This window comes from Coloeus monedula (genome assembly GCF_965178545.1).
Source record: "Coloeus monedula genome assembly, chromosome: 2".
NCBI classification, from domain to species: domain Eukaryota; kingdom Metazoa; phylum Chordata; class Aves; order Passeriformes; family Corvidae; genus Coloeus; species Coloeus monedula.
This window is the reverse complement of record NC_138782.1, coordinates 16,515,246-16,542,379: the sequence shown is the minus strand read 5'-3', so window position 1 is coordinate 16,542,379 and position 27,134 is coordinate 16,515,246. Positions and strand designations below refer to the sequence as shown.

The 27,134-nt window shown below is 44.1% G+C and overlaps 1 protein-coding gene across 4 annotated transcripts; it reads right to left on the bottom strand.

The window, feature by feature from the left end:
* Positions 1-706: 706 nt before the first annotated feature.
* On the bottom strand, positions 707-19,594 carry PSEN2 (presenilin 2). 4 transcript variants are annotated; one of them, XM_082303157.1, is made up of 11 exons: positions 19,461-19,594; positions 14,071-14,266; positions 13,116-13,345; positions 12,008-12,149; positions 11,078-11,145; positions 10,042-10,262; positions 9,104-9,202; positions 7,302-7,379; positions 5,589-5,708; positions 4,949-5,067; positions 707-3,144 (listed from the first exon to the last, which is right to left on the bottom strand). In XM_082303157.1, exons 2-11 carry the CDS (start codon positions 14,212-14,214, stop codon positions 2,989-2,991), a joined length of 1,377 nt encoding a protein of 458 aa, XP_082159283.1. In that variant the 5' UTR covers positions 14,215-14,266; positions 19,461-19,594; the 3' UTR covers positions 707-2,988. The 4 variants fall into 4 exon arrangements, with proteins under 4 accessions (XP_082159283.1, XP_082159285.1, XP_082159286.1 ...); XM_082303159.1 differs by lacking the exon at positions 19,461-19,594 and adding an exon at positions 19,231-19,372; XM_082303160.1 differs by lacking the exon at positions 19,461-19,594 and adding an exon at positions 19,251-19,328.
* Positions 19,595-27,134: the final 7,540 nt, after the last annotated feature.

Sequence of the window (27,134 nt, the reverse complement as noted above, 5' to 3'; positions counted from 1 at the left end):
TCAAATGAAATCTGTGTGCTTCTGCAAGAACTATCCTGTTTCTGGTTTTTTCATTATGACTGTGCTACTTCTTGTGCATCCTCGCAGGGCAGAGCTCATCTCCAGTCTTTGACACACAGCAGACATTTAGACAAAACAACCCCAGACCTCCCACCAAAAGTTTCACTGGGGGGCTGCATTAGGCAGGCTCACCACTACATTTTTGTTCATGGACTTAGCTTCAATCTTGGATCTTAAAGACTGATGTATGCCCTAGCTACATTTGAGACCAGATGCAATGAAACACTCATTTCAGACTGGAGAGGAAGGGTGAGTGTGACTGGGATCACACAGGAAAATGCCAACACACGGCACCTCCTTTAGGACTTCAGATGTTGGGTGACACCAGCATCAAGAAAGGTGTCACCCCAGTGTACCTGGCAGCTGTGCTGTTTCAGGGATGAACATCAGTGGGACAGGAGGATTTCTTCAGAGCATGCAGCAAGTGGATACCAGTGAATGAACACATTAGGCAGACAAATGCTTTGCTCACTCAAGATGCCAGCTCACTGAGTCAGTATCTCACGTAGTAACCAATTATGAGTAGAGTAAATCCTGCCCTCTCCATTTCACATCTTAGGCCACGCTGCACAACGTCAACATCACGAACAAAACTCCACTTTATGCACAGGTGAAAATGTCCAAAGAGATGAGAAATCAGTCCATGTAATTTTAAAATTTGCGTGTCTGGGTGTATATACACACACAAACATAAATATATATTTGTAGTAAATACATATGAACTTTTACACAATTGTAACCATTCCAGTATATCCATGAGATACTCCTATCACTCACCAGGCCAATACATTCTGTTGCACTGCCAGAATCTCTTGCTCAGTTACCTTTTAAATTACAACTCTTGTGAGTTCTGCAGAACTGCTCAGTGGAAGGCCAGTCTTTGGCAAGCTTGTTTTCTGCTGTGAAGGTTTCCCTCCCAGTTTCCTTCAAATACCAACTCTGCTTTCATAGAAATAGCTTCTAACAATATGCTACAACCCTGATAAGCCAAGCAGGATTTTTTTCTTTCAGTATATACAAATAATTCACATCCTCTCTACACCATGCAATGCAAAAAGTAAAACCGTGTTTGCCAGTGATTCTAGTCCCATTTGGCCCCATAACTGTTTTAGTTAAAAAGAACAAACGCAAACAAGCAAACAGAAAAGCAACTCTCACATAAACCATAAAAATCAGCAAACAAAGCTCTACTGATTTTCATTTCCAAAGGAAATATCTTTTAGTAATAGTTAACTCTGTCTGCAGCTGTTAAGTCCAAACATGGCAAATGTGAGAAATTAAGATGGAAAACAAACAAAGAGCAAGAATTACACTTGTTCAGACTGAGACACAGACACACACACACACACACCCCCCTCATAAAAACCCTTACGCACTTTTTAAAAATTAGTCTGAATCACCTGTGTGATGTCCTTATTAAATATCAAAGCAGATGAGCTTGAACAGGTCTATTGGAAAAAGCACTACATTAAAAATGTGAAATGTGTAATTCCAAGCCTTAGCTAAAAAGTATTTCCAGCAATTAAATTCTATGTCTGTCAAGGACATTGCATTATTCACAAAATCTCACACAATGTTACATCTACTGACGTTGATCAGCTGTCAGAGAAAACTGAGCTTGTTTGAGGAACAGACACAAGTAAAAAGAAAAGAAAAAAAAAATCACAGAACTTTGGCTACTATTGAAAAACTGACTCGAAAGAGTAGAAATAAAATTATTTTCAAAGGTGGACGAAACATAAAGGTTCAGTGTTTCCTATATATATTTTTACTGACATCAAGCACTGTGATTTTCTTAAGAACTCACTTGAGGGTGTATAACTATTCCTAGAAGTCATGCAACAACAGATTAAAGTTTGCACCCCAATATTTTGATACAAACTATGACTGGATATTTCCAAAAGAGTTCCTTTAACACTAAATAGCTATTATGAGATTTGTAATTAAAAAAATAGTCTTTAAACAGTACAAAAACCTAGGTAAACCAAGTCTCAATCAGTGTAAGAGAGGACCTCTTAATAAAGGGAAGGTAAATCCTCCTTTGGAGTAGTTACAACAATGCACAGAAATGAGACCAAAAACACACACAGTAAGTTACAGGTCTGATTTACTGGAGTTCTTCAGTCATTTCTACCTTCAGGATTGTAGTAGGGACCCAGAAAAATATTTCCTAAAAAATAAAACGCTGTGAGCAGAGAGCAGTATCTGTTTCCACACGCTGCGGATCCGATGCGCTGGAAGGGGCAGCCCTGCCTGCACCAGCTGCTTGCTGCAGTGGTGGATGTGCTGAGAGCCAGGAGCCTGATGTTCCAAACACCTCACCACTGACATCCTGTCTCGATCTGTCATGGCTCACTATGTCTAACTAAGGTCAGAATAAACAGGCCTTTGGGGTAATTTCAACAGATGCTGTGTGCACAGCAGCCAATGTAGAAGGTTCAGCCTCACTTCTCTAATGCTCACACTGCTCTGTGCATGCTGCCTGCTGTGCTTTTCCAATCACTTGCACCTCGTGTTTGCACAACACTTCAAATGTGTGAAGACTTAGAAATTCTAGAGTATGGTTAAAGTTGACTGCAGTTCCAGGGCTAAAACACCTTACTTAGCTCTTGGAAGATCAGACCCCTCACCTCTCCAGTGTTCCATGCCACATACAGGTTTCTGTGCTCACAACAGCCATTGTGCACATCAAATAAAATAAAAGTAACACTCTGACATCAGCAAGGAGCCAGGCTTTTCACCAAGAGTCCTGTGAAAAATCTCAGTTCAACACGTAACTATTAGATTTTTAGTACACAGCATGTCACGGAATTAGTGTTTTCCTTACAAATATATGGCACTAAGTGTAAAAACTTTATGACCTATTCCAAACATTGTACCATACTTCACAGCAAAGCTTGAAAAAGAATCCTCTAACTCCCACTTATTCTAAATATACAGCTGGTGGGAGGCCAGGGTGTCCATGAACGGTCGCACAAGGTTGTCTGTTGAGAAGTAGAAGATCAAGCCAAAGGTGATGGAGATGGGAAGAGCAGGCAGTGCTTTCTTAAAAACAGCCAGTAGTAAAAGTGTTAGGCATAAACCCTGTCAGAGAGAAGAGAATAAAAAACACAAGGAGTATTATAATAGTAGGACAACCAGAAATATCTGTCACCAACAAGCCAACATACAGATAACTATCTATATGCACTGTAGCCAGTCTGAGCTATCAGCAGCATTATGTGTATTTGCCCACAGCTTCATCTTTCACACAAGTTGGCCAGGTTTTTCCTCAGCAATCTTGAGCACAGCTCTCTGCTGAGAAAGTGGTATAAACAGCAAATGCAGAGGTACAGCTGACCCTGAGAGGTTAACTGCTTTACAGATTATTTTACTGCTTATTCTGTGCCATTATGAATGAAGCACTGGTCCAGCAGACAAAAGCACTTAAATCATACTTATATTCCCAGCTTACAAGGTCCCTTAGGGTAAAAAAGAAACAACAAAAAAACCCAACCAAGCAAAAAACCAACCAAGCGATATCAAATATCCACTGCTGTTCTTTTGTCTGGATTGCTTACTACAATGGGTGAGTTCTGGTTTTATCTGGGTAGCAGGCCAAGATCTGCTTTATGGAGCATGTGAGGAAGCTGTTGTATGTTCTGGGTAGATAGTATGGCTAAGTGCCTTTAGATATTAATTCCTTCTCCCTTCAGAGCCCTTTTTAATTCTTCCATGATGACAAAACTTCAAAGACACTGGGCTCCAAAAATATCCACTAGCTAAAGATCAGCAGACAGGATTTGAAATTTTTTTTTCATCAGTGTTTCTAGACTGCAAATTTGTTTACAATCCACCTGAGCCTGTAGTTCTGTTCTTACTCTCTCAGGGACCACATCTGGCCTACACCTGCTCTTTAAATCTCATCTCCCTTTTAAGATGTGCTTACTGCTGGGAAACTGGAGGGACGTTTTTGGGAACCAGAAAGTCACGTAGCAGCAAGATTATGAAACTGTAAAAGGAGACAGAACAAGTTTTAACAGCACCAAAAAAGACACAGAATGGGGCATTTGGCCTCCCAAGATGGATGAGCAAGAACATTTCCCCCAGCAAAGGGACTCTGTGCTGGACTGCAGCATATGGAGCTTGGTGATCCTATGGGTTTCTCTGATCTGTGGGGTCAGCAAGCTACACTGAATGCAGCTCATTTCTAGTTTTCATGCTTTTTGGTGCACAGTCTTCACAAGTGGAAGTGTCACTTGCACTGTGCTTGGGAACTAAGTAGGAGGCCAAAGAAGGACACAGTAACTGATTTTCTTTTACCTTCTAAAAATCCTGCTGTTGCCTTTCTGGTTAGTTTCCATGAGGATGTTGAAGTAAACAGCAAGTGCAGAGTAATTATTTTCCACCCAGGTGGAAGCTTGACTGTGTGTTGATTAGACCTGGCAGGACTGACTCCTTTAGCAGTTAAGAGTATGTTAGTCATCTGCTCTTACTGATAATTTCCATGGATTTAAGTCTCCTTCCTTCTCATTTTTTCAAGTTCAAATAGTAGAGTAAGAGAGGTCTTCACCCTCTTATCTATCAGCTCCCCTCAGCATAACGGAGTTAACCTTTTCAACTACACTTGCTAATCAGTGTGGAGTTCCTAATATTGACTCTTGTGGCTGCAGCAAACACACCAGCAGTTCCCTGGGGCTGCTTCACCCCCACCATCTCCACGCTTGGTTCTGTTCTGATTAGCCTGGATCATTCTGCTGCAGTGGCTGTTTGAAGCCTAGAGACAGAGCACTCCTAAATATCTGGCATGTTACCTGGACTGATTTAGCAGTGCTCAGCTGCTGGTACTGCTGGCAGCGCTTCTGTGCTGAACAGGGTGTGACAGACCTTTTAAAAGCTGCTCACTTACTATGAGAATGGCTACAAAGCAGGCCAGTGTTGTATTCCAGTCTCCACTAGCTGTGGCAGCTGCTTTCCCAACAAGCACACTGTAAAATATGAAGTCTCCAAGGCCCAGTTTCACACCCCCTGGAAAGAAGTGGAGAAAGAAAACAAGTGTTAATTCTGAGCCTCCTGTTTTGCTTCCTCCCAAACAAATTCTTGTCCCTTGGGGAGCAGGTAAAGGTTCCTAGTCCTGGCTACCAGCCTGGACCCACACATTCCCAAGGAGACTGAGACTTCCAGCCCCTCCTCCCACTAATTGTTTTTGTTCTCCCGCATTCTCTGAGGTGCTTCCCTGGGCCGCTTTACAAATAAACCAGCTGAGGAAGCACAGGGACAGAGAGGGACAGGAGTCAAGGGGAAGAAGGAACTGTTTCAATTGTACACGTAGCCAACAGATGTCACTGGAACCACAATCCCAGAACAGATCCTGCAGCAGCAAGAGGTAATACACAGCCAAGATTCAAGATCTTTGTTGCTCAGTGAGCACAACTCTTCAAATTAACTGTGATTAGACCAAACTAGGTAACTAGGTAGAGTGTTAACCACAAAGAGTAAAAATGTCAGGCTCTGACTGCACTGCAAACAAGGTATAAAGCTTCCCTTACTTTCCTCCTCCTCGAGCTCCTCTAAAGAAGTGACGGGGCGGGTTGGCACCGGACTCCTTGTCTCTGACATCTGGGACTCTGCATGTGAAGGGCTCCTGAGGTGTTCTCTCCCATCCTCAGCTTGGTTCCACAAATACAGGCCAAGAGTGGATTATAAAAAAAAAAAAAAAGAAACACAAGAGGCAGCTACAGTTTATAACGTGTTTTAGTGCATGAAATCCACACTCCTGTGAAGCTGCCCTGCAATGGGTAAACCCTTTATCTCTTGGAGGTGTGACCATCAGGACCAGTTGAAGCAGAGACATTTAGTGGCTTTGAGGAAACACGTTGTGTTATTGCTTGGAACAGTCGGAAGGGTGCAAGTTCCCAGCTTCTCTGGCAGCCACCCAGGAGCTCAATGGCTTTAACAAGTGACCACGTTCACAGACCTAGCACTGCTCTACACAGGCCAGAATGACAAGTAAAACCCACTAAAGTTAATGTGCATTCCCACAGTGTTATACCTTTGGGGTGGAGGTGCTCAGGTATTCCCTAACTAGTCATATGACAAAAATGGGTGACTAAGAGGACTGCCATTTATGAGAGAAGTCGAGTCACACTGACATTGGAGCTGACTGTTCACATGTAGAAAGCAGACACATTTCATTGTTCACAAATATAACTTTTTTTTCCCCCCTGTTAAAGCACATCTGACAGAGCCTTTGGCAGTACTTTTGCAAGCAGCCAGTCTGTGATACATGCCTCTAGCTGACAGTTCCTATTTTTCAGTAGCTCTTACAAACTCTTCAGTCCCTGTCAGTCTGACAGGTTGCTGCTGCTGCAGGTGCAAGCAGACTGTGATCTGGGACACACAGAGCTTCCACAGAGTGTTCTGTACCCCTCAGCATGTAGTCTGTGCCTGCTCTGTGCCCTGTTTCACAGCAGGATTGTGTCCCTGCCATTCCTTGGTATGTCAGCTGCTTCATCCTGAAATAAGCAGCATGTTCAGTTATCAAACCTTGGCACACATTTATTGCTTTAACATTCAAAGGTATTGTCATCTCTGAAGTGCAATAGGACTAGATGGGAAGTCCTCCCAAAACCACAAGTAAAATTTTATTCACTCACATTAAAACTGCAGTTTAATTTGCATCTCAAGGAGATAAAAGCAAAGGCACCCAAATAACCACAGAACCAGCTACAATGTAAACTTTGATCACAACAGCTGCTGGTGGGTAACTGTCTTAACACAGGACTGTACCCAAGGGTAAAGAGCCATATTGCACTTACAGAGAGGTAAAAGTACACTTGCTCCATGGCACTGGTCTGAATGCAATACACTGAAGTTCACCAGCTCATCACTATCATATTTAGGAGCCAATGTTGTAATTTACCACCCCCAGTGAGGAAAGTTATAACCCCCCCATCCCACTTTCATCTTTGACTTCAGTACACCAAAGGTGTGAGTTGAACATCAACTTCTGTTTGATTTGTTGTTTCGTTGGGTTTTTTTAAATAAAAGTGACCTGAATAGTGGAGCTTCCTACACTGTCCGGTCATCTTAGCTGCCAGTCCTAACAGCAGGTTTCTGAACAACACTGAGTTCTGCAAGTAACAACACTGAAAAAAATGCATCCATCAGGATTTAGGGGCTTATGTTTACTTTCACTCTCAAACATATTCATTATTTCTGTAGGACAGTGCTCTGTATGGAAGAAGGACATGCAAACAAACCTGCATCCCATGTCTGCTGACTTGTTCCTCTTGCTGCTGTGTCTGGCTTTGCCATTCCAACTGTCCACATCATAGCAGCTGGAAGAAAGAAAGTAATTGGCTGCATAAAACATTGGCCACTATAGCTCAGAGGAAATAAGTATTTAGCTGTCCCTAAAAATACAAACCCTTGGCCCTGTAAATGCTTTTAAAACACTCAGTTGGTTTCCCTAGGCACTGAGACAGCAAGGTGGGAGAAAGCCAAGGCAATGCATCCATTCAGTCTTTAAGAAAGTCCCAGAGCACAAGTAGCTAAGAGTCAGTAAAATCTTCTCTGTGGATTAAAGAAAGCAAAATTCCAGAACTAGGGTCCTCATCTCCTTTGTTTTCTTCCTGATTTCTTGCTCTTTTCTTCAAAGAAAAAAACTTCCCAGGGAATGATGGTAATTCAAAAGGTAACCAGAGGTTAACTAACACAGCTTACTTGTGTTCTGCTAAAGGTACAGCACACAAGCAAGGGATTACAGGAGTTGTCAGAGTGCAAGTTTTCTGTCTGCCTGTTTTGGTTCCATCCTGTCAAAATATTGCCTATTTCTGTTTTGGTTCCAATAGCAACCGATGTTTAGGGGTTTATTCTTGGGATGGATCCCTAACTTAAAAAGGAATACACGTCATTCCGAAATCAGCGGAAGGGAACTCAAATCAGCTTTTTATTTAAGTGTGCATCAGTCTCCCTGTTTTTATAGAAGCTAAGATAAACAAAATAAGCCAAGGCAAACATAGTGCCTGCTTTTCCACAACGAGCTCAGCCAAGGTGACGTTTTTGCATCTAGAGGGAGCCACAGAACATGGTCTTGCAATGGAGACACTGATGTTCTGCACAACAACTTTTTGTTCGGTATTTATCATTTGCTGAACTGCATTCTCCTTTAGGAAAACTCTTTTTGTTAACTAAAGTATGTGAGAGATTTCATCTAGATTGTCTCAGGTCAGTGTGACAGAATCTCCTGTAAAAGGGAGGGCAGCTGAGGTGAACTGAGACTCTGCTTGGAACACATAAAAGCATTTATGTAACATTAAATGCTTGAAGAAAAAAACAGTCAGGTTGTAGGCATCCTCAACTTAACACCAAACATTTGGGAATAACCCTTCATCTTAAAGGTGATGTAATGAAAAAGTCACTGAGGTCCATGAAGCACTTAAGTCCAGGTCGCATGAGTATTGAGTCTCCTGCCTGTGGACACCTCTGGATAAGGGCACTAAACACTGTGGTAGTTAAACAGCCCAAGAAAGCCAGGAAAGAGATGACTGATTCTGTTTGGAATGGAGCCCTTTGATAAGTGAGGAGCCAAACAATGAACAAGCAAATAAATTCTAAGCACTGCCATCTGTACAGTACAGAGGGCAAGAGGGGGCTGCAGGAAGCATGGAGCTTCATCACATGTTTAAAGTGTGTAAAGCATACCCATGAGGAATAAATGTATTGAGGGAGCATCACCTAATCACAGAACTTGGCAAACACTGCTGCCCACCTCACACAGGTTTTTGTCTGCAGGAAGAAAGAGGCGTATTCTGCACTATATTCATGAAAGGGTAAATGTGCTTCTGAACATGCAGCTTCACAAGATAAATGTGGGCTCCCTTTGGCTAACTAGAGTTAGCAACATTGTAACTGATACACAAGGCCTTCTATAAATGGTCTGTTCCAGAACATAAAGTGCACCATTCTTAAGGCAAGAAAGAGCTAAGATAGTGCTCTTTGCTTTGACACAGAAATAGTTTAATAATCTGACTAAAAACATTAACATTGTAATCTTACTCACAGGAATATATTAATGCAGGGAAAATGGGCTCATTTCTCTCCTGTGCAGTTTCTACCAGCATCCTCAGTGGCCCCTTGGGACAGAGAACAGCCATCAGATCTGCAGAAAGAAAAGGACCAATCTCATCTTGAACTGTCATGTATGTTTTACAGTCTTTATCTTTAAGAAGACATTCTCCCCTCAAATTTACATCTATCCATATAAACCAGATGATTTCCTGAATGGCACTTTCTACCACTTTGCATAACTCTTGCTGTTCTAGTCCCTGAAAGTGCTGTTCACTTAAAATACCATCTCCAAGCCTTAATGTAATAGTAAGAGTTTTCACTGTGCTAATCCTATAAAAAGCCCCTTGAGAATACCACATGAGTTCTTTGAAAGCAGACAGCAGCATTTCACTTACATGTTAAATTTAATTAGAAGAGGAGTGGGGGTGCTTTGTTCACATTCCACAATCCATCACTGCATACACTGGCTCTGTGTTTCACAAGAATGAAGGAAGGCCTTTGGTCCAGTACCTCTTTGCCTACCCTCTCTCCTCCATCAGATCTCTTCCCTCTCGTTCTGCAGGTTCTCTTGAAACTTTATAACTCATACCAAAATCCATGATCTCTTGATAACAATAAACAAAACCTGCAAGACTGTCAGGCCTGCTACTGATAAAAATCCAACCACCCCTACCACGCAGTTGGGTGAGGTTCAGTCCTTCCCTGACTTGGTGATCCACTCTGAAAGACCCAGTAGAAGTACACTACCTACACAATCAAGTTAGCAAGAGACAAGGCAGGGAATCAACTTAATTGTCCATCTGACTCTTTCTAAAGCTCTTAGCACCATTAAGTTGGGTTTGGTTTTTTTTAAGAACATACAAAGTCCTGAGATTGCCTCCGAGTAACCTCTCCAGGAGCCACACCTTGAGAGTCACAACCCAGACTTACCATAGATGGAGATTGCACCTAGAATCACCCATGCTGACCACTCAGGTAGATATTTAATGAACACCAATGCCATTAGAGCACTGATCATAATGAGATAAGCTTGCTGGAGCTGCAAGGGACCTTTCCAGTGGATGCAAATCATTCCAACAGCTCCAAAATTCCAGATGACTATGAACAGAGTGGGGTAATCCATGGCCACGTTGTACGTCTTCAATACTTCACTGGAATACAACAAGAAAATTTAGCTATAAAAAGCAGTAAAAGCAAGTGACATGCAAAGCATCCCACTGGCTGTACTTAAACAAACAAGCCCCCAACTACACCAGGAGGAAGCAGAATAGAGCAACTCTCATCATGAAAGGGGAACCTGCCCTTTGGCCAGTTGCTGCTCCAAGCTCTCTGTTCCTCCTGCCTGAGATGGATGCTGTGTGTGGATGCAGACCAGCACCACACCACCTTAGTCCTCGGTTCAACAGCGATTCCAAGGGTTTGCACCAGCAGGATTTCAAATCTTAACTGAGCATAGGCCTGTGGCTACATGACTGTCTAGAGGAAAGAAGTCCTGTCAGTGTCATCCGACCAGGTGCAATATGCTCACGGTTAAAAATGAAAAAAGTCTTAACAAATGTCACCCACAAGTTGAAAGTTTCCTTTCACCTGAGCTGGGAGCTGAGGGAGTGAGCTTGAAACAATGCTGTGTAAGAAAAAAGAAATACAAATCAGAGAAGCAACTCAGCACATAAAGTTCCTTTCCACATGCTTCTCAATGTAAAATCTAGGGCCTCTGTACCAGAAGGTTCAGCCTGTTCATTTCATGCTCACGGTATCACTTCCCAGCAAGTCTTGTAAAATCAAGCATTGACTATTAAAGACCTTCTTTTCCACTTTTTAAAAAAGAAAGCTGTCTTCTTCTAACAGCACTTAAATGTCCATTTGGAGAAGGGGAGACATTCCTTTTCTTGTTCAAAGTGGGAATTCTCAGCAAAGAGGTGAAGGAGCCCTGAACTGCCAGGTTACCTGCACCATTCCCACTTACCCGAGGTATATGTAGGTAAAGAGGAAGAGCAGCATCAAAGAGGACAGGATCAGCCAGCCATGGATGAACTATCAAGGGCAAGAAGAGACAGTGATTGTAGGGGCTGTTACCCCTGCACAGGTGACAGAACTGCAGCCTGACAGTCTCCTTCTGCACTCCTGTTCCAGTGTCCATAGACCCTGCCTTCCCTATGGTCAGTGAGGGAGGAGGGACAGCCAGTTCCTCCCAGTTCTCCCAGTTTCATTTTATATTCTGTCTCTTAGGGTTTTAGTTGGTTTGGGTTTCAGTTGGTTAGGGTTTTTTTCAGTCTCTGTCCCAAGCATTTTCATGGGTATCCATACTGGCTGCTAGCTCACACAGGTGAGCACATTCTTTCTGTTTGCTAGGAAGGAGGAGGGGTTTGCCCAAGGCTGTAAAACAAAATCCAACTTTGGGACAAGCTTAAAAAGCAGGAATGGCCAGAGCTCAAATGCTGGGCTGGTACCACATGTAAGAACTCCCTAGGCACCACAGAACCTGAATGTGCCTTTCCCTCCAAGCCTTGTGCTCTTCCACCAGAGCTTCTACAGGCAGGAATAATACCAGTTTCCACAAGGCTTGTCTGAAATGTCCTAATAGAAGGCATTCACAGTAAATGGTACAACTTAGTCCATAAGTACAAATGGCAAAGCATTTGGATCAGATGCAGAAAACTCAGACCTGAATAACACAAAGTAGACCTTGCTTTTAAGGGCATGCCATTAGAAACAAAATAATAGCAAAGCCTATTCAGAGCCATCACTGACAAAGGCTTCTGCACAGTCATTCCTGCTGTGCCCAAGATGAGGACGAGGCAGTGCAGTGCCTGTTGTTTCTCACTGGCACGCAAGGCCCTTTTGATCCCAGGCTCACAGCACAGAGGTGGAAAAGGCTCTGGCATGAATGCTTTACCTTGTAGCAGCGATATTTATAGAGCAGCACTAGGAACACAGTCATGACAATGATGACACTGATCATTATGATGGTGTTCAACACCGAGTTCAAGAGACGCTGGCCCACAGATGGGGTATCCTCACTGAAAGGGGTGTAAATCCTGCAGGATAAAGCAAAAGTATGAAGTATATATATTCTCTTCTAAGCACCTGTCCCAGATAAAACCAGACCTCTCTGTGTGTGGGAAAGAAAGGGAGGTAGGACTGCCAAGGACAGCAAACATGAGATGTAGCCTCTGAAGGGGCTGGGCTCAAGTTAATTATCAACTAAAGATTAGTGGTCACTTTCAAAAGCACATTCCTACATAGCAGCTGTGGCTGGCAGAGCTCTAAGCAAAAAGACCTAGAGTATAAATGCTTTATTTTAGTAAGTGCTCTGCAGGCCATGAATTTTTATTGCATGCTCTGGAACCTCTCCATGATAATTATAAGGATACTTCCCAGGTGCTGTTCTGAAATGGGGGACACCCTTTCTTTCCACACTTGGTAGGAGAGTCTTGGACTCTTTTATCCCTTCTCACCACCCTACACTCCTCCCCCCATTTTGATTTGTTTGATTCAGTTCAAGGGACCACGGTCCCCCTTTCTCCACCCCATGTATGAAGCACACTCAGAGCCCCAGGAGCCAGGCACTGTCAGCAAGAGCTGGATGGAATTACGTACCCACACCATGAGTGTTTAGGAACCAGAAATATCACCAGGAAATGAGACACTCATCCAAATGAACATGCTATTCCCTGATTGCTGCCAGCTAGTGAGTGAACAGCCTAGGAGTTCAGCCTGGGCCTTTTATGTTGCAGAATGAAGCAGCTTCATCATTATGCTGCTCACAGGCCTCACTCAGGGCACCCTAAATGACAGTGCTAACAAATCAGTATAATGCAGGTATGGGAAAAACTTGCACAGGTGAACGTAGCGTACTTTAGTAAGCTCTCTGTATGTTTCTACAGCCACCTTTACCTGTGTAAAGCTTCTCCCAGCCTGCCAAGGAAGCACTCTGCATGCACAGAGCGTGTGTGTGGAGCAGGGGGTCCCACATACTCAGGCTGTTTGCAGACCCCACTTACAGCTGCCCGTTTTTCTCCGTATAGAAGCGCACTGACTTTATGGTGGCGACGACAACAATCATACAAAGGGTGACAGGCACAAAGAGCATGATTACATGCTTTGCTCCATATTTCAGAGTCAGTTCCTCCTCTTCATTTTCTAGGGCGCTTTCTCTCACTGGAACACCCGAGCCAGACATTTCTCCACCAGCGATATTGTTCGGGCCACGGCTGCTGCCTGCTCGCCTCTTCTGAAAAGAAATATTAGAAAATATGTTAAGATGCTTCTTTTCTTTGTGTTCAAAGCTTGATTCCATCATATCTCACAGGGCTGCTGTAGGCCACCACAGCACAGCAGCTGAGTCCTAATAGACAGGTACCAACTGAACAATACAATTAGAAATTCCATTGCAAACAGGTTGCAGCAGAGTTTTTAAACCAATACCATAATTATCTAAGGGCCTCTTCAAATGCAAATATATAGATGGACATATGAACATAAAGGACAAGATGCCCAGAACTAGATAGAAAAAATGTCATCTGAAGTGACATAAGCTTGACATGTTCCTCCTCTCCCAACAGCTCTGTGCTTGCTTTATCCTGCTGCTTCACTGGCACCTGGACTAGATTCTATTCTAACATTAGCTGCATCTGACCAGAGCAGACAAAGGGTATCTGGCAAAACAAGAAGGCTAAAAAGGATATCCTGCAACAGTCTTATGTGCATCAGGTCCTGATTAAAAGCCTGTATCTTTACCAAAAGGAAGGAAAAGGGAGGAGTATATATGGAGATAAAAATGGGGAAAAAGAGTGGAGGAAATGGCAACAGGCAGTGCTGCTGCTGGCTGAGAGTGACACCAGGGAAACAACACTGACCAAAGCCAATCCTAGAAGCCAGTCTGGTAGGAGGGATTGAGGGGTAGCAGGACTACTTCTGTCACCACACCCCATGTCCCCGTGAGGGACACACACCTACCCTATGTGCCTGTGCTTCCCCTGCTTCTGAGGCTTGCAGGCCATCCTGGTAGGAGGGTACTGGAGGGCTCTCTGCAGACATCAGGGATGTTCTCTCATTGCAGGGCTCCTCCTCGCTGTCCGAATTGTTCATGAACGTGATCATCGCCGCTTTCCAAGGGAGACCTCAGGAGGGCACAGCCAAGCACTACTCAAGGCTATGGGGACAAGCAGAGCAGAGGGGAAGAAAACAGTGAGCACCACACTGCAAAAAACTGCAAGTCTGAAGAGGATTCAGCAGGGAAGCTCCAGCATGCCATGCAGCTCCATCTTCTCCCAACTGCAGATTTATCCTGCCCCCACCCAGGCATGACAATCCATTCTGTTAAAGTGGCTGGGACTGCTGCAGGCAGGGAGATCAGCAAAATGCAGCACTGAAAAAACTTTGTATTTGCCACAGCTTTCACGCTTGCTGCCTCTATTTCCCCTCTCCCATCAGTACACCTTATCTTCCACAAAGGAGGTTTCTCAGCACGCAGTGTTTGTTTGGCAGGGGCCAAACACAGCTTCACCTCATACACGGGCTGCCTGTCAGGAAGCTCAGAGAGCTCAGCTCTTACACAACACTCCCGCGAGCATCAGCAAGGAGCAGAAGTTTCTTAGTAACCTGAAGTCTCAGCTTTACATAAGCCACTAATCAGGAGCTACATACTGTCTTATGACTGTTTATTAACCAGATGAATTTTATTAGCAGTGCTTCTCTTTGCCCATGGACAAAGAGAGGTTTGCATAGCAAGGGAAAGACCTGTCTCCTAAGGAGAGCCACTTGTGGGTTTTCCTTTATCACAGAATCACAGAATTATTATGAACAATTATGTTGTCTTGTGATCAAAAGCAAAACTACTTGGATGGGCAAAACCATGGAAAATAAATGTGGGGGCTAAAAATGCTTGGCCTCTTTTCACCTACTGCTATGCAGAAAAGCAGACAAAGCAGTGACACAGTGCAGGAAGGAAAGGAACAGCTCTTCTTTCTAGACACCAGAGGGAGAAGGTACACTGCCCTGAACACTGCAGAACAGCCTTAAAATGGGGATTTCAGGAAGTTTTAAATACAGCTGATAGGAAAATTCCTTCTAGCATTTATTACGTCAGCTTAACAAAGCAAGTAATTAATCACTTTCTGATACTCAGCCACTGGTCCACAAGTGAAACTATACCTCTAATGCACTGTAAGCAGTTGTATCTACCAGAACACCTCTACAGAACCTTACCCAAGCTCCTGTGTCTCAGGAAATAGAAGAGGAAGCTGAAGAAGCCATGTGATTTGGATACAGTCACTTAAATCTGAATCATACATTCACAGCCCAACCAGCACACCCTACTGTCTTGAGACGTCAGAATAGATACTTTGAAGATATGTGAGATATTCTTGCTCCTCACTGAAGAAACTGAAATTCACTTTGGAGGAAGGGAAAGAGGGAGGAGTGGGAGATCCCCCTTTCTTTCACAGCCTCCTCAACATATCTGCATCTTCAAGAAATTTTAGAACATCAACTCTATCTACCAAAGTGAAACATTTTTTCAGACATCTGCACCTCCCCTGGCTTCTCATGCTTTTTCATATCATTTTGTTCCTCATTTGGTGATAAAAGTGGTACAGTTATAGGAAACAAAACAGGGCTAACCCTTACACCAGGCCTATCAGCTTCATAGTAATCCTGTGTTCTTACCAAGTGAGCTGCTTAACACTTGTGTGCTTATTTCTTACAGAGACCAAAATCTCCTCTCTGGATGCTTAACACACTCCTTTGACTGAGCACATGACAGCTCACAATTTACAGCTGGGTTACTAGACTCTCCTCCAGTTACAGGATTTAGGTCTTAAAAGAGGTCAGGTATAGAAAAGTCATTCAATCATGACATATTTCTGGATGAAGAACAGGATAAGTTATGCATGCCACAGGATCTGTGACCTATGGAATTTAAATAACTCAAAACCTTCTGCCCATGTCAGAGACCAGGGAGGAGATAAATAAAGATTTACTCACTGATAGTTTGGGATGAATATTTAGGTTTTAACAACCCAATGAAAATACTGAATAACTTCTTCTCACATTATTTAAGAAATCATTTTTGCTACATAAAGAGAGCAATTCTGCAGAGGATTTAAAAGGGGCAGCCAATTACCCTACTTTCAACACCCTGCTTAAGCCCACTGGAGGGGTTAAACCAATAGCAAAACCACAGTGCCAATTACTAACCTTCACAGTTACATGGGAAGAAATAAACTCGTGTTGAAATACAGCCAATTTTAAGGACATTTCCTCCTATGCTCCCCCAGCAAGTATATGGACATGCAAAGGTGCCATGATATTTCTGGTCAGCAAGCAGATTCAGACCTGAATACAGCTTCACTGTCCCTTGTTTACACAGTGAGGGTTGACACAAACACACCCCAGTAAATCCAAGACTTTACAGGAGCAGACACCGAAGTCACAGCTGCCTTAGATTGATCTAAACTGTCCTGCCAAAGGGGTTGTCCCACCACCCTCCAACACCACGTGCTCATCAGCTGGGTAGTGCTTTTGAAAAGACAGTGAGGCACCTGTTTCCCTTTGCTGTCACAGAGCCAGGTCCCAGCAGGGCTGGCCCTGAGAGAGGCTCTGGGAGCAGCCCCAGTGGCAGCGCTCACACCAGGAATACAGAGCACTGTGCATCCCCCTTCCAGCAGGGTTGAGCCTTAAGGTGACAAGCCCTCTGCTCACTCCCAGACAAGCAGCCCACCCTCACCTCAGGTCTGCAAAACCCTTGGCAGCATGGCTTTGTGACTCTTATCTAAGCAGGGGCCTTGGACATATGGTTTACAGAGGCAGGAACACTGGCTCTCCCCCTCTGCCCCACCATGGACTCAGCAGGGATTTTGTCTAATGCCACTATTTATTCATCAGAGGTGCACTTTGAACTGGGACCAAAGCTGTGCTGGCTGCCAGAGAGAGCTGTGGTTTGAGCAGTCTGACCTCCAGGGGAGGAAGGACCAGCCTGGTCACTGCCACACACATGCCCAGTACAACAGCACCCTTTGGGCTGAGCAGAGGGAAAGAACAGAAAGCCTGGGACTTGCTTGTCAAACAAAAAGGGAGCCACAGAGCACCAGGTAGCTAAGACATGGGTGTTACAAAGCCACATTGTTTTCTGGTCTCATTTAACTACTTAAACTGAGGAAAAACATCTTGTGGAGATGATTTCTGCCTGCCAAAAGGATGCTGCATACACCATAATGGAAAGCAAGGGAGCCTTCTTTCCTACTCATGCACATGACAGCAAATACATCTGTGCATATTGACTGTTTTTCCAGGCTGAGATGAAAAAGTGGGGAAGGACAGCTCAGGAATGGAAAACATGGAGCACTGAGACAAATGTAAGCTGTATCTGTATTCACAGAAAGCTTTAGAGCGTGGTCTACCAAATACATTGAATGAAGTCCCAGTCCATCATCAAACTGAAGCACTAAGTTATATCAGGCAACGTTCTCCTCTCTGCCTCTCAAACCATCAGGTCCCATTCCAAAAATCATACAATGCTTCAAAGCAAAATGACCCAACTCTCAAAACTGTACGGCAAAAGTGAAAGAGGACAAAAACTAGGTCAGTAGTAACTGCTTCTTAGAGGAGTTGAGGTGGGAATACAATTACTCCTGCTTTACAGCAGTCTTGTGAATCCTGAAGGGAAGCAGGAGTCACTGATTCTTTTTCCAGATGTCCTTCATGCAAGAAACCTCTTTCCTCAGCTGTGATAAACCAGCTTATGGATTTTGATTAAACTGGGCCAGTTCACTAACATCAAGATCTAGCCTCAGACTGCAAACAATCTAAATCCTTTGCTTTGCATTTCATCCATCACAAATAATACCACTACAATGCACAGAACAGCTGCTATAGCCTGGCAGAATACTTAATTATCCACTTGAGAGTTAAAATTCCTCCTTATACATATTGTCCTCTTTGATGGCAATTAGATGAAGAGAATTGTATTCTCTTTGCTATGTTTAGATCAAGAGAAAGCTTTGGGATGATACTGACAGCCTGATGTTCTCCTAAGTTTTGGCTGTAGCAACCACTGCTGTCGGTAAATATGAAGAGAAGGAAACAAACTTATAAGAAATCCTAAGTGGTGGGGCCAAAATTAGGAGGAAGGATTTCTAGGTTCTTGCCAATAAATAAAGTCAGAATGGGCACGCTGCTAAAATGCCAGGGGACTTGGAACACCATCTCAGTGTGCAAATACCACTCACTTTCAGCCCCAGAACACAAAAATAACAAAACACAACATTATATGGGAAGTTGTAAAGATTTGTAGCTTTCTTTCTCCATTCTGGCTGAACTAGCACTGTTTTCTCTTGTCCCGCAAGAAAGGCACAACACATAGCCCCAAAGGGCGATTCTGCTGGCAGAGCTGAAATCAGACCCTCCCCGAGAGGGTCAGAAGGATTATTTTGCCAGCACTGAGCCCAAATACTCTATCAGCCAACTGCTTGTCACTGCATAAAGGCACCACAGCCCTGCAGAACTACTCAACACAAGTAAAACCTCAAAGCCCGGCTCACACTTCACATGCGGGAGCAGCAACTCGCATTGGTCCCAGTACTGCTGAGGACATCGGAGCCAGCAGGGGCTGGAGGTGACACTTCGGGGACATCCAAGGACACCTGTGTTGGGACTGAGTTCCTGTGTCCTACCCGAGTGGCTGTTTTCCCTTGGGCCCCCAAGGGGACACAGGCACACAGCGGGGCTGGGACTGCTTCCCTGCTTCCCTGTTCATCCAAGTGCATGGCCAGCCTGGCTGGAGACACAGACAACAAACACCTACATTTTAAAAAAGGGGAAAAAAACACCACGACAAGCCCCACCCCGCCAGGCAGAGATTTTGCAGGAGGCCAGAGGAGACCTTGCTCCCATGCAGATGTTCCTGCTCCCCAGCTGCCCTTCTGAACGCTTAAAAATCTGGCTGCCTCTGAAGGTTATGCCGGAGGCGCTTCCAAATGAAAGCCGGGATGGCAGGCAGCAACACCGCCACCGCCCAGGAGAAATAGGTGTACAGATATTTTTACACACGTACATACACAAACACACACGGAAGTATGTATTTTTATATATATAACATGCACCTCTATAACAACATACATATGTACGTAGATACACACAAGGAGATACAGGAAGCTCCGGGAGCGCGGCGATCCCGAGACCCCGCGCGAACGCCGGCGGCTGGCCAGGCCAGGCCCGGCCCGTCCCGCCCCATCTACAGCCCACAGCATCCCGCCGGCAGAAGATCCTAATCCCGATCCCGATCCCGATCCTGCATCCCCATCCCCGTCCCCATCCCGGTCCCGGCCCCGGCCGGCCCCGCTGTTTACCTGCTGCCGGCACGGCACGCGCCCCCCGCCGCTCCCATTGGCTCCCGCCCCAGCGCCGGCCGGGAGGGACGGCAGCTCCCGCCCATTCGCCGCCACAGCTGTCGCTCAGCGAATGTCCCCGCCTACAGGCCACTCTCCTCCAATAGAAGAGAAGAACGGGAAGAGGCTCGGCCAATAGGAAGGCGTTTGTCCCCGCCCTCCCGCTGCCCGGTGGCGGTCTGTGAGGCGGGGGCGCCGCCATAGTGGGGCGGTGCGGGCGGAGCGCCCGTCTCGGGTCACGCGGAGTCCTAGAATGGCTAGAGTTGGAAGGGACCTTAAAGGTCATCCAGTTCCAACCCCCTGCAAGGGCAGGGACACCTTCTACTACACCAGATTGCTCAAAGCCCCGTCCAACCTGGCCTTGAACGCTTCCAGGGATGGGGCATCCACAGCTTCTCTGGGCAACCCGTGCCAATGCCTCACCACCCTCACAGTGAAAAACTTGCTCCTTATAGCTAATATCTAATCGAAACCTGAATCCATTTCCCCTTGTCCTGTCACTAAATGTTCTTGTAAAAAGTCCATTTCTGTCCTTCTGGTAGACTCCTTTCAGGTACTGGAAGGCTTAAATGCTTATCAACTTAGCCCTTCAGTAGATTAAAAGATAGGCAAGCATGCAGATCCTGATGGGAATAAAAGGGATAATAATAAGAGAGAAGCGTGTAGGAGTAAATAGAGAAACCAGAGGAAATGGCTAAAGAATAGTTCTGCTGGAGTTGTGTCTGACCTCTGCTCAGTTCATAGATCAGAGGGGTGAATAAGGAAAATCACAATTTCTTCCTATTTGCAATGGTTGTGGGGGAGTTTTTATTTTCAGAGTGTAAGTGGTTTTGTTCAAAATTAAAAAAAAAAACCTAACAAACGTGATAGCAAGCAAGGTAATCCTGTAGATAGATGAAATTGCTCTCCAGTCAGCACACAAACCACTCCTGCCTCTGTTCCCATTGCTTTATCAAGCAGCAGTCGAGTGAAATGATGATTCTGGCAGCTCTGTAGGACTTGCTCATCATCTGTGAGGGCAGAGACATGAACTGCAGTCATGGCAATTTCCCTATACCGCTGTTGTCATTTCAGGAAGAACCTCAGGCACAGACACAGGGAGTATTTACAGCAGAGATTCACACTCCTCTTTGCTCCATGCCACCTATGATGATCTTGTATACAAAGGGAATGAAGGGTAAGATGGTAATGAAGGAGACACAAGGTACAATATGTGAACTGCCACGCTATAAATCATTGGACAAAATGGAATCTCCTGCAGATTCCAAATCTTAAGTTGGCCATCACATTCTTTTCCCCAAATTTCCTACGCCACATCAGTGACAAGTGATAACACATTCCTTGTACCCGTAATCCTTATTTTGAGCCACTCTGCACCCAGAACTAAGTTACGTGGAAAGTTCTTCAGAGCCCCGGAGAGCTGCCTATCCCAGCATGGCCAGCTGGCCTTTGCCAAGGTAAAGTAAGTCTGGAAAAACTGATGAACTCTGTGGGTTTCTCTCAAAGGCTGTGTCTACCTTTGGCCTTTGTGCTGAGCTGTTGAGTTCCTTTTCACTGAACACTCCACTTGATCCAGGTGGAGATTTTTTTAATGGGAATTTTTCTGATGAATTGAATCCTTCACACATTTTATGCCGAGCTGCTTTTTTAAGTTTAACATTAGGAGAAGGAACCTTTTCGGGTGCACTCAGGTTTTCCACGACTGACAATCATTTTGCACCCTTTTACATGAAGCATATGTATCTGACACAAATTTGGGACAATAGTAAAAATATTTAGCTGTTTTAAAACATTGTACAAATTCAAAGCCAAAGCATTGACAGTCTGAACTGTGCTGCTCTTCACCTCACTGGCAGCTGTCAGTCCAGCTGAGCCTGCCATAGATCTGTGCAGGAGATAGGGAAACTGTTCTTAGACTCCTTCTTCTAGGGGCTGAAGGGATGGGAACTGGTTTTACAGGCCCAGTTGCTCTTTATCAGCAGCTTTACAAGCTAAACTTGCAGCTTTTTGTATCTCTCAAAAGTGCTGCTCTGCTGTATGAAGGGCTCACAGGTGTCTACTCTGGACTAAAGTTTAGAGACAAACAAATTCCTTGCTTCTTTCCACATTCTCACTAGATCCTCCCTTTTGCTGTCACCCTGATGGACAAATGCAAAGAGGTGCAGGTCTTGTGCATCCTAGCAAAGGGTTTTAGGAAAAAAATTGCAGGTACTGCAACCTTCACAGAAGCACAAGAACATGAATATGTGAAACCCAGCTGTTTTTCTGAGAATGCATATCCTGCCTGCCTCCTTTGTAGCTTTCAGAGGTAAAAATCTATCTTAGCTCAGTGTTTCTCTTCTGTATGCTAAAGTGGGTAGTAGGGAGACATGTAGTTGTTTTGGTCTCTCCATCCATGAGTGTTACTTCCATGCAGCTTTCAGTCAGAATGCCTTTTCACATGCTTTTTCCTAGCTGCATCATATGAGAAGCATCTGACTTGAGAGCAAGTTAACAGGCTCTTTGAGCAAAACCTCGCTCTGTATCATATGGACATCAAAAATATTTCTGCTTTTTTGTTTTTTTTTAATTTTAACAGATCTGTGCAGTCATTTCCTTAAAGGATCTCTCACAGATAATGTAGAGTGTGCTCATTCCCAAGGAAATCACATGCCCAGCTGTATCACAGCTTCATGACTTGGGAGGTTGGTGTCTCTCTCCAGGCTAGTGGTTGTTCTGAAGTGCATGGGAACAATCTCTGGGATTGCCCTAATGTGTCCCATTTTGGTAGTGAGGTGTTTATGGCAGGATATCTCAGGGAGATATTAGTCATAAACTGTTGCAGTCCTCCAAATATATCCAAGGAATTGTGGCTGTTTTATTTCAGGAGATGTAAATAATACCTGGAAATAGGACTACTGGCACAAATCCAGACAGAGATGCTCCCTTGGTTTTGAATGGAAACATACATGACACCATCTGTCAAAATAAGACTAAAACCTCTAGTGCTTGCACAGAAGGTATGAATAGGGTCAGGCCCAGCACATGGGAGTTTTGTTCTGGAATAGACAGTACTTTCCAGGAGTCTTGCTCAGTTTATTCCACTTTGTAGATCTGCAGTCCCTCAAGGAAAGGTCATTACTGAATACCAAAGCAAACATTTTTCTCATAACTGAAGGAGATCTCATTCATGAGAGGACTTAGCAAGCAACCGGGGGTCATGACAGAGTGCCACCTGTGGGCAGGAATCATGTATTGGTGTCACACTTCTATGTGGATTTTTAAAGAGTGTATCCCTGATGCCTCAGATGTAACCAGACAGTTCAGATTTAAGCTCCAGTACTGAAGAGTGTGGTATATCCTTCTGTCTAAAAGAGAGCTAAGTACAGATCCAAAGTCCCCTAGACCGTAGGCTATGGATCTGACCCTTGGAAGCTCAACTTCATGCTAAAGGAGTACTCATAAATTGTGTCATGAATGTTTGCACAATACAAATCCCCCATGCACAGACCTGAGATCCTCTCGTTGTCCCTTCCTTCCAGGTCGACGTCATCACAGAAGCTGTGTAGATGACTTCTTTCTAAAGGATATAGAATTGAGCTAAAGATGAGATTCTCTCAAAACAGACGAGGCCAAAGTGGTGAGAAGGGTAAAGTGTGCAGTCACAAAGCAGTCAGTGATGCATCCAAATCAATGGAATGTCACTGAAGTCTTACTTTTAAGCACAGGTCCTTGGCAGGCCCATCAAGCAGGAGCAGGATTGCCCCAGTGGGAGTGCCCAGTGCCTGCCTGGGAGCAGAGCTCCTGCTGCCATGGTGCCCTCTGGACCACTGTCTGGCACAGACGGCTTCTCCCACCTCCTTAAGATTTGTACAGTTTTGCTAAAGGATGAAATTTCCCTTTAGGACACAAATGTATCAGTCTGACAAGCAGCATTATGCCTTTAAGGTTATTGGTATCTCTTTGGCTTTTCAGATCTTGGGACAAATCCTTCAGGCAATCCCAGGCTTCAAGCAATCAGCAGACCTGTTCATGTGACTTGAAAAACTGTGAATTAACACTGCTCTGCTCTGTCAATGACTTCAACCGAAATGACGTCTGTCCTGGGACAAAGGAAAGCAAATGTCTAACATCTTTTAAAAATGCACATGAAAAGAAAAAAAAAACTAAAAAGAGAGCAAAAGTTCCTCGTTAAGTTCCCCATAACTACTCAGATGAACTGTGTATTGACTTGGGCCTGTTGGTGGCCATGGCGAGGGAGACATGAGTAAGGAATGTGTATTATACATTCACGTTCAGATAAATCCTTCCCGCTTTCATTGGAAGGAGATTCCCCCTGCACAGGCTGTGGAGGAGCGTGTGTGTCGCTGTGCCCGCTAGGGGACAGAGCTCTGCCGCGTACGTCCCTCTCCTCGGGAGCGGGACCAGCTCCGACACCTGCAGCTCCAGCCCGGGACTCTCTGGGATAAGCCTTTCAGGGAATTTTTAGAGTAATCAGATCCCTGCGAAATACATTCTCTGCTCATTTAGCCCTCTCTGGAGAATATATCTGTGAAATGACTCGTGCTGCGAAACTTCTGACACTACCAGAACGACTGGCTTGAAGCGGCGTTATTTGCTGGATTCCACCTCGCTGGTCAGGACTCAGATCGAGCCCAGCTTGTCTCTGCTGGCACAGTTGTATCATGAGCAGTGTTCCCACTGCTAGAGCTACAACTGTAGCAGCAATGGCAAGAAAACTGCGGAAATAGAGGCAAAATTGTATTTTTCACTCTCCTAAGGGGCAAGGAGAAAAGCATTATGTTTTGGTTTTTGTTTAAAAAAGGTGCAAGGTTTAGTTGCTTCCTGTTTCTGATCTTCCCTCATGTACTCATGTTAAGCAGCAGTTTTACAAGGTCCACTGTCATAGCTCTGCAAGTTTTTCTGCACAGAAGCACTTAGAATAGTTTATCTTAGTAACTTTTAAAGTAAATTAAATAAGTTTGTTTTAAACTCCTTACCCTTCAGCAGGAGTGGCAATTCCTAAAATAGCTTTTACTGGCATCTAGTTTATTTAACTTTGCATTAGCACCATTTAATCAAGCCTTAAATTAGGTTTTGAATGAACTTAGTTAAACTAGTTCAAGCTAGTTTGATTCTCAATCATTCAGTAACTGAAGAGTTTATTACATATTAAGATAAATAAAATAAGAGAGTTTATACAGGGATTTTCTACTGATCAAATAAAGCAGGTTAAAGGCGAATCTACAGTTAAACAGTGGCTTTTCAAAACCTTGAGGCTTTTTTTCCCCTCTTGTACAATGAAACTGTAAGTTGAAGAAAAAAACAAACTATTTATTTTATATATCAAAGTCATTCAAGCATAGATCTCAAATTAAGGAAATAACAGTAACTAGTACCTCTTCATCTTCTTCTTTGTAACTTCCCTCCTCTTTTCCACATCTGACGATCATCAGTTGCTTCAAGGAGAACTTCAGAAGTTAATTATTTTAAAATTCTGCAAGGTATTGTACTTTGCTGGTGCATAATACTTCTCATCTGTAACTTTGTGTAAGCACAGTTAAGCACACCTTTATTGCCATTTCATTGCCGTACTTCATCCAAATCACCTTGGCGTTCCCATATGCCTCAGAGATGTTTCCATATAACAATAGTATGTGTCTCCAGGGCAACAAAACTTTGCAGGCAGTATGGGAGACACTCATCCTTGGTCAAGAACTGTCTTCATGAAACACAGTCATGCTGTAGCTCTCACAAACAGTCAGAGTTGATTGTTGCGGGTAGATAAACTCCATTATTTGTTCCTGCCTGTATTTATCTCCTAAAGTCTGTGTAGGGCCTGGATGTATATATATGTATAGCTGCTATTTACCAGCTCACAGAATGACATACTATAGTCAAGGAGAGAGAAATGAAAGAACATTACAGAGATCTGACATTGTCAAGGTGAAGTTAGCCTGTCCAAAAGTCATTATTCAATAGAGAATTTCAGAGGAGAAGACATTGCAGATAAATAAAAATAACAAAGATTCAATTGAATGCAAGCTACAGGTTTTCCAAAATATCTGTGGTGTCTCTGGAGGTGTATTGTTTTTTTCCTAAATCCACATGAGGAACTGGATAGTTGCACAAATAGAAACAGTGTGGACCTAATATACGGAAGCTGGGAAAATAGCAGAAAAGAGAATGCACTGTGGTAGAGCCAAAGTGAGCACCTGAGCAAAGGGAGGTGTGGCACCAGATTCTGGATTGGTGCTCAGTGATGCAGTCTGAATTCCCTGACATTTCCAACTGCAAACTGGCCCTGAGAAAATCTAGACCTGTGTCAGGCAGTCAGTTTGGTTTCCTCTTGGTTCAGTCAGGAGCTTTTCTGTGCTTGAAATCCTTGCTGAAAGAATGCCACCACTCTGTGGACACATTGCCTGACAGTCACCAAGCAGCTCAACTCCAGCATCTGTGCTGTCACTGAAGGCAGCGTAAAACTCAGCAAGACACAGGGTGGGTGTAGTGTTGTCGGGGGAGCTGCAATACCCCTATCCAAAAGAAAAAATTACAGTTCTTCATGGCATGTAGGGAAGATGCAGTTTCCTCATCTACCCTATGAAGTCAGATGAGTTTACTCATACAAATGTCAGGAAAAAGCAAATGCAACTCTATAGATACCTTCATGTTATTTGTGGACAGCTTGTATTCCAATGTGAATACAAAAACTGTGATGAGTAGCATCCAAATCAGATATATTATTTAAAAAGAAGATTCCTCCACTATAATTTGGAAAAGGAAATATTAATCGTGGTGACTTTCTGTATGAGCTAGAGTAGCATTTAAGAGACCAATATTTCCCATGTACCCATCTCAAATGCTGAATCTCAGACACCTTGGACCTCGTTTTTATATGTGCTGGGCAGACAATAGTCCACACTTGTGCAAGTCATGAGGTTCATGAAGGTTATGAGGTTCATGAAAGTCGTGGCTTTCATTAAGGAAACAAGACTGGTTTCCTTTTAGACATGCAGAAATCAAGCCACCGAAAATCAGCTTTTAAAATGTTGGTCTTGACCTTTCCCTGCCTTGGTTGTCCCATCTGCATGGGAAAGATCATAATCCCCACCGAGTGAGAAGTGCCTTGAGGCAGCCCCTCTAGGGAGGGAGGGGGTGGCAAAGAGCTATTCTGTTGATGGAGATGAGCAATGCCCACTGTACTGCACACAATGCCAACAGTTAGATCATTTCTCACCCACCTCTGCTTTCCTCCCTAATCTGCATTTCTGTCTCCTGTGTTTTTCTCAGAGCTTTTCACACTCCTGTTTATTGCAACATGTATACAGGAGGTTCCATAACCACGTGAGATTCATTTAATTCTTCCACCCAGAACAGTTATATTAGAAACCCGTTAAAACATTTCACCTCTAAAAGTAATTTCTTGTCTCAGACAGCCACTGTCACACTTCTTATAAACTCAACTCCTACTCTGCTTATTCAGGGAAGATTCCTTGTGCGTGCTGAATCAAGTCTAGCCCTCAGATCCCGAGCTGCAGTCAAAACAGCCAGTGACACAGCAGATGCACTCAGCAGGTGATGGCAGAGGAGTGCTCCTATACCTTGAAAATATGAACTTGTTCCTGCTATAGAGGTTCTGTCTGAGCACAGAACCTC

Excerpts from the sequence above, each read along its gene's own strand:
- PSEN2 (XM_082303157.1), bottom strand. The coding sequence starts at position 14,214 with ATGATCACGTTCATGAACAATTCGGACAGCGAGGAGGAGCCCTGCAAT. Across the intron at positions 10,263-11,077 it reads TTTACCTACATATACCTCGG|TGAAGTATTGAAGACGTACA; the intron begins GTAAGTGGGAAT and ends GTTGTATTCCAG. Across the intron at positions 5,709-7,301 it reads TCAGCAGACATGGGATGCAG|CTGAGGATGGGAGAGAACAC; the intron begins GTTTGTTTGCAT and ends TGTGGAACCAAG.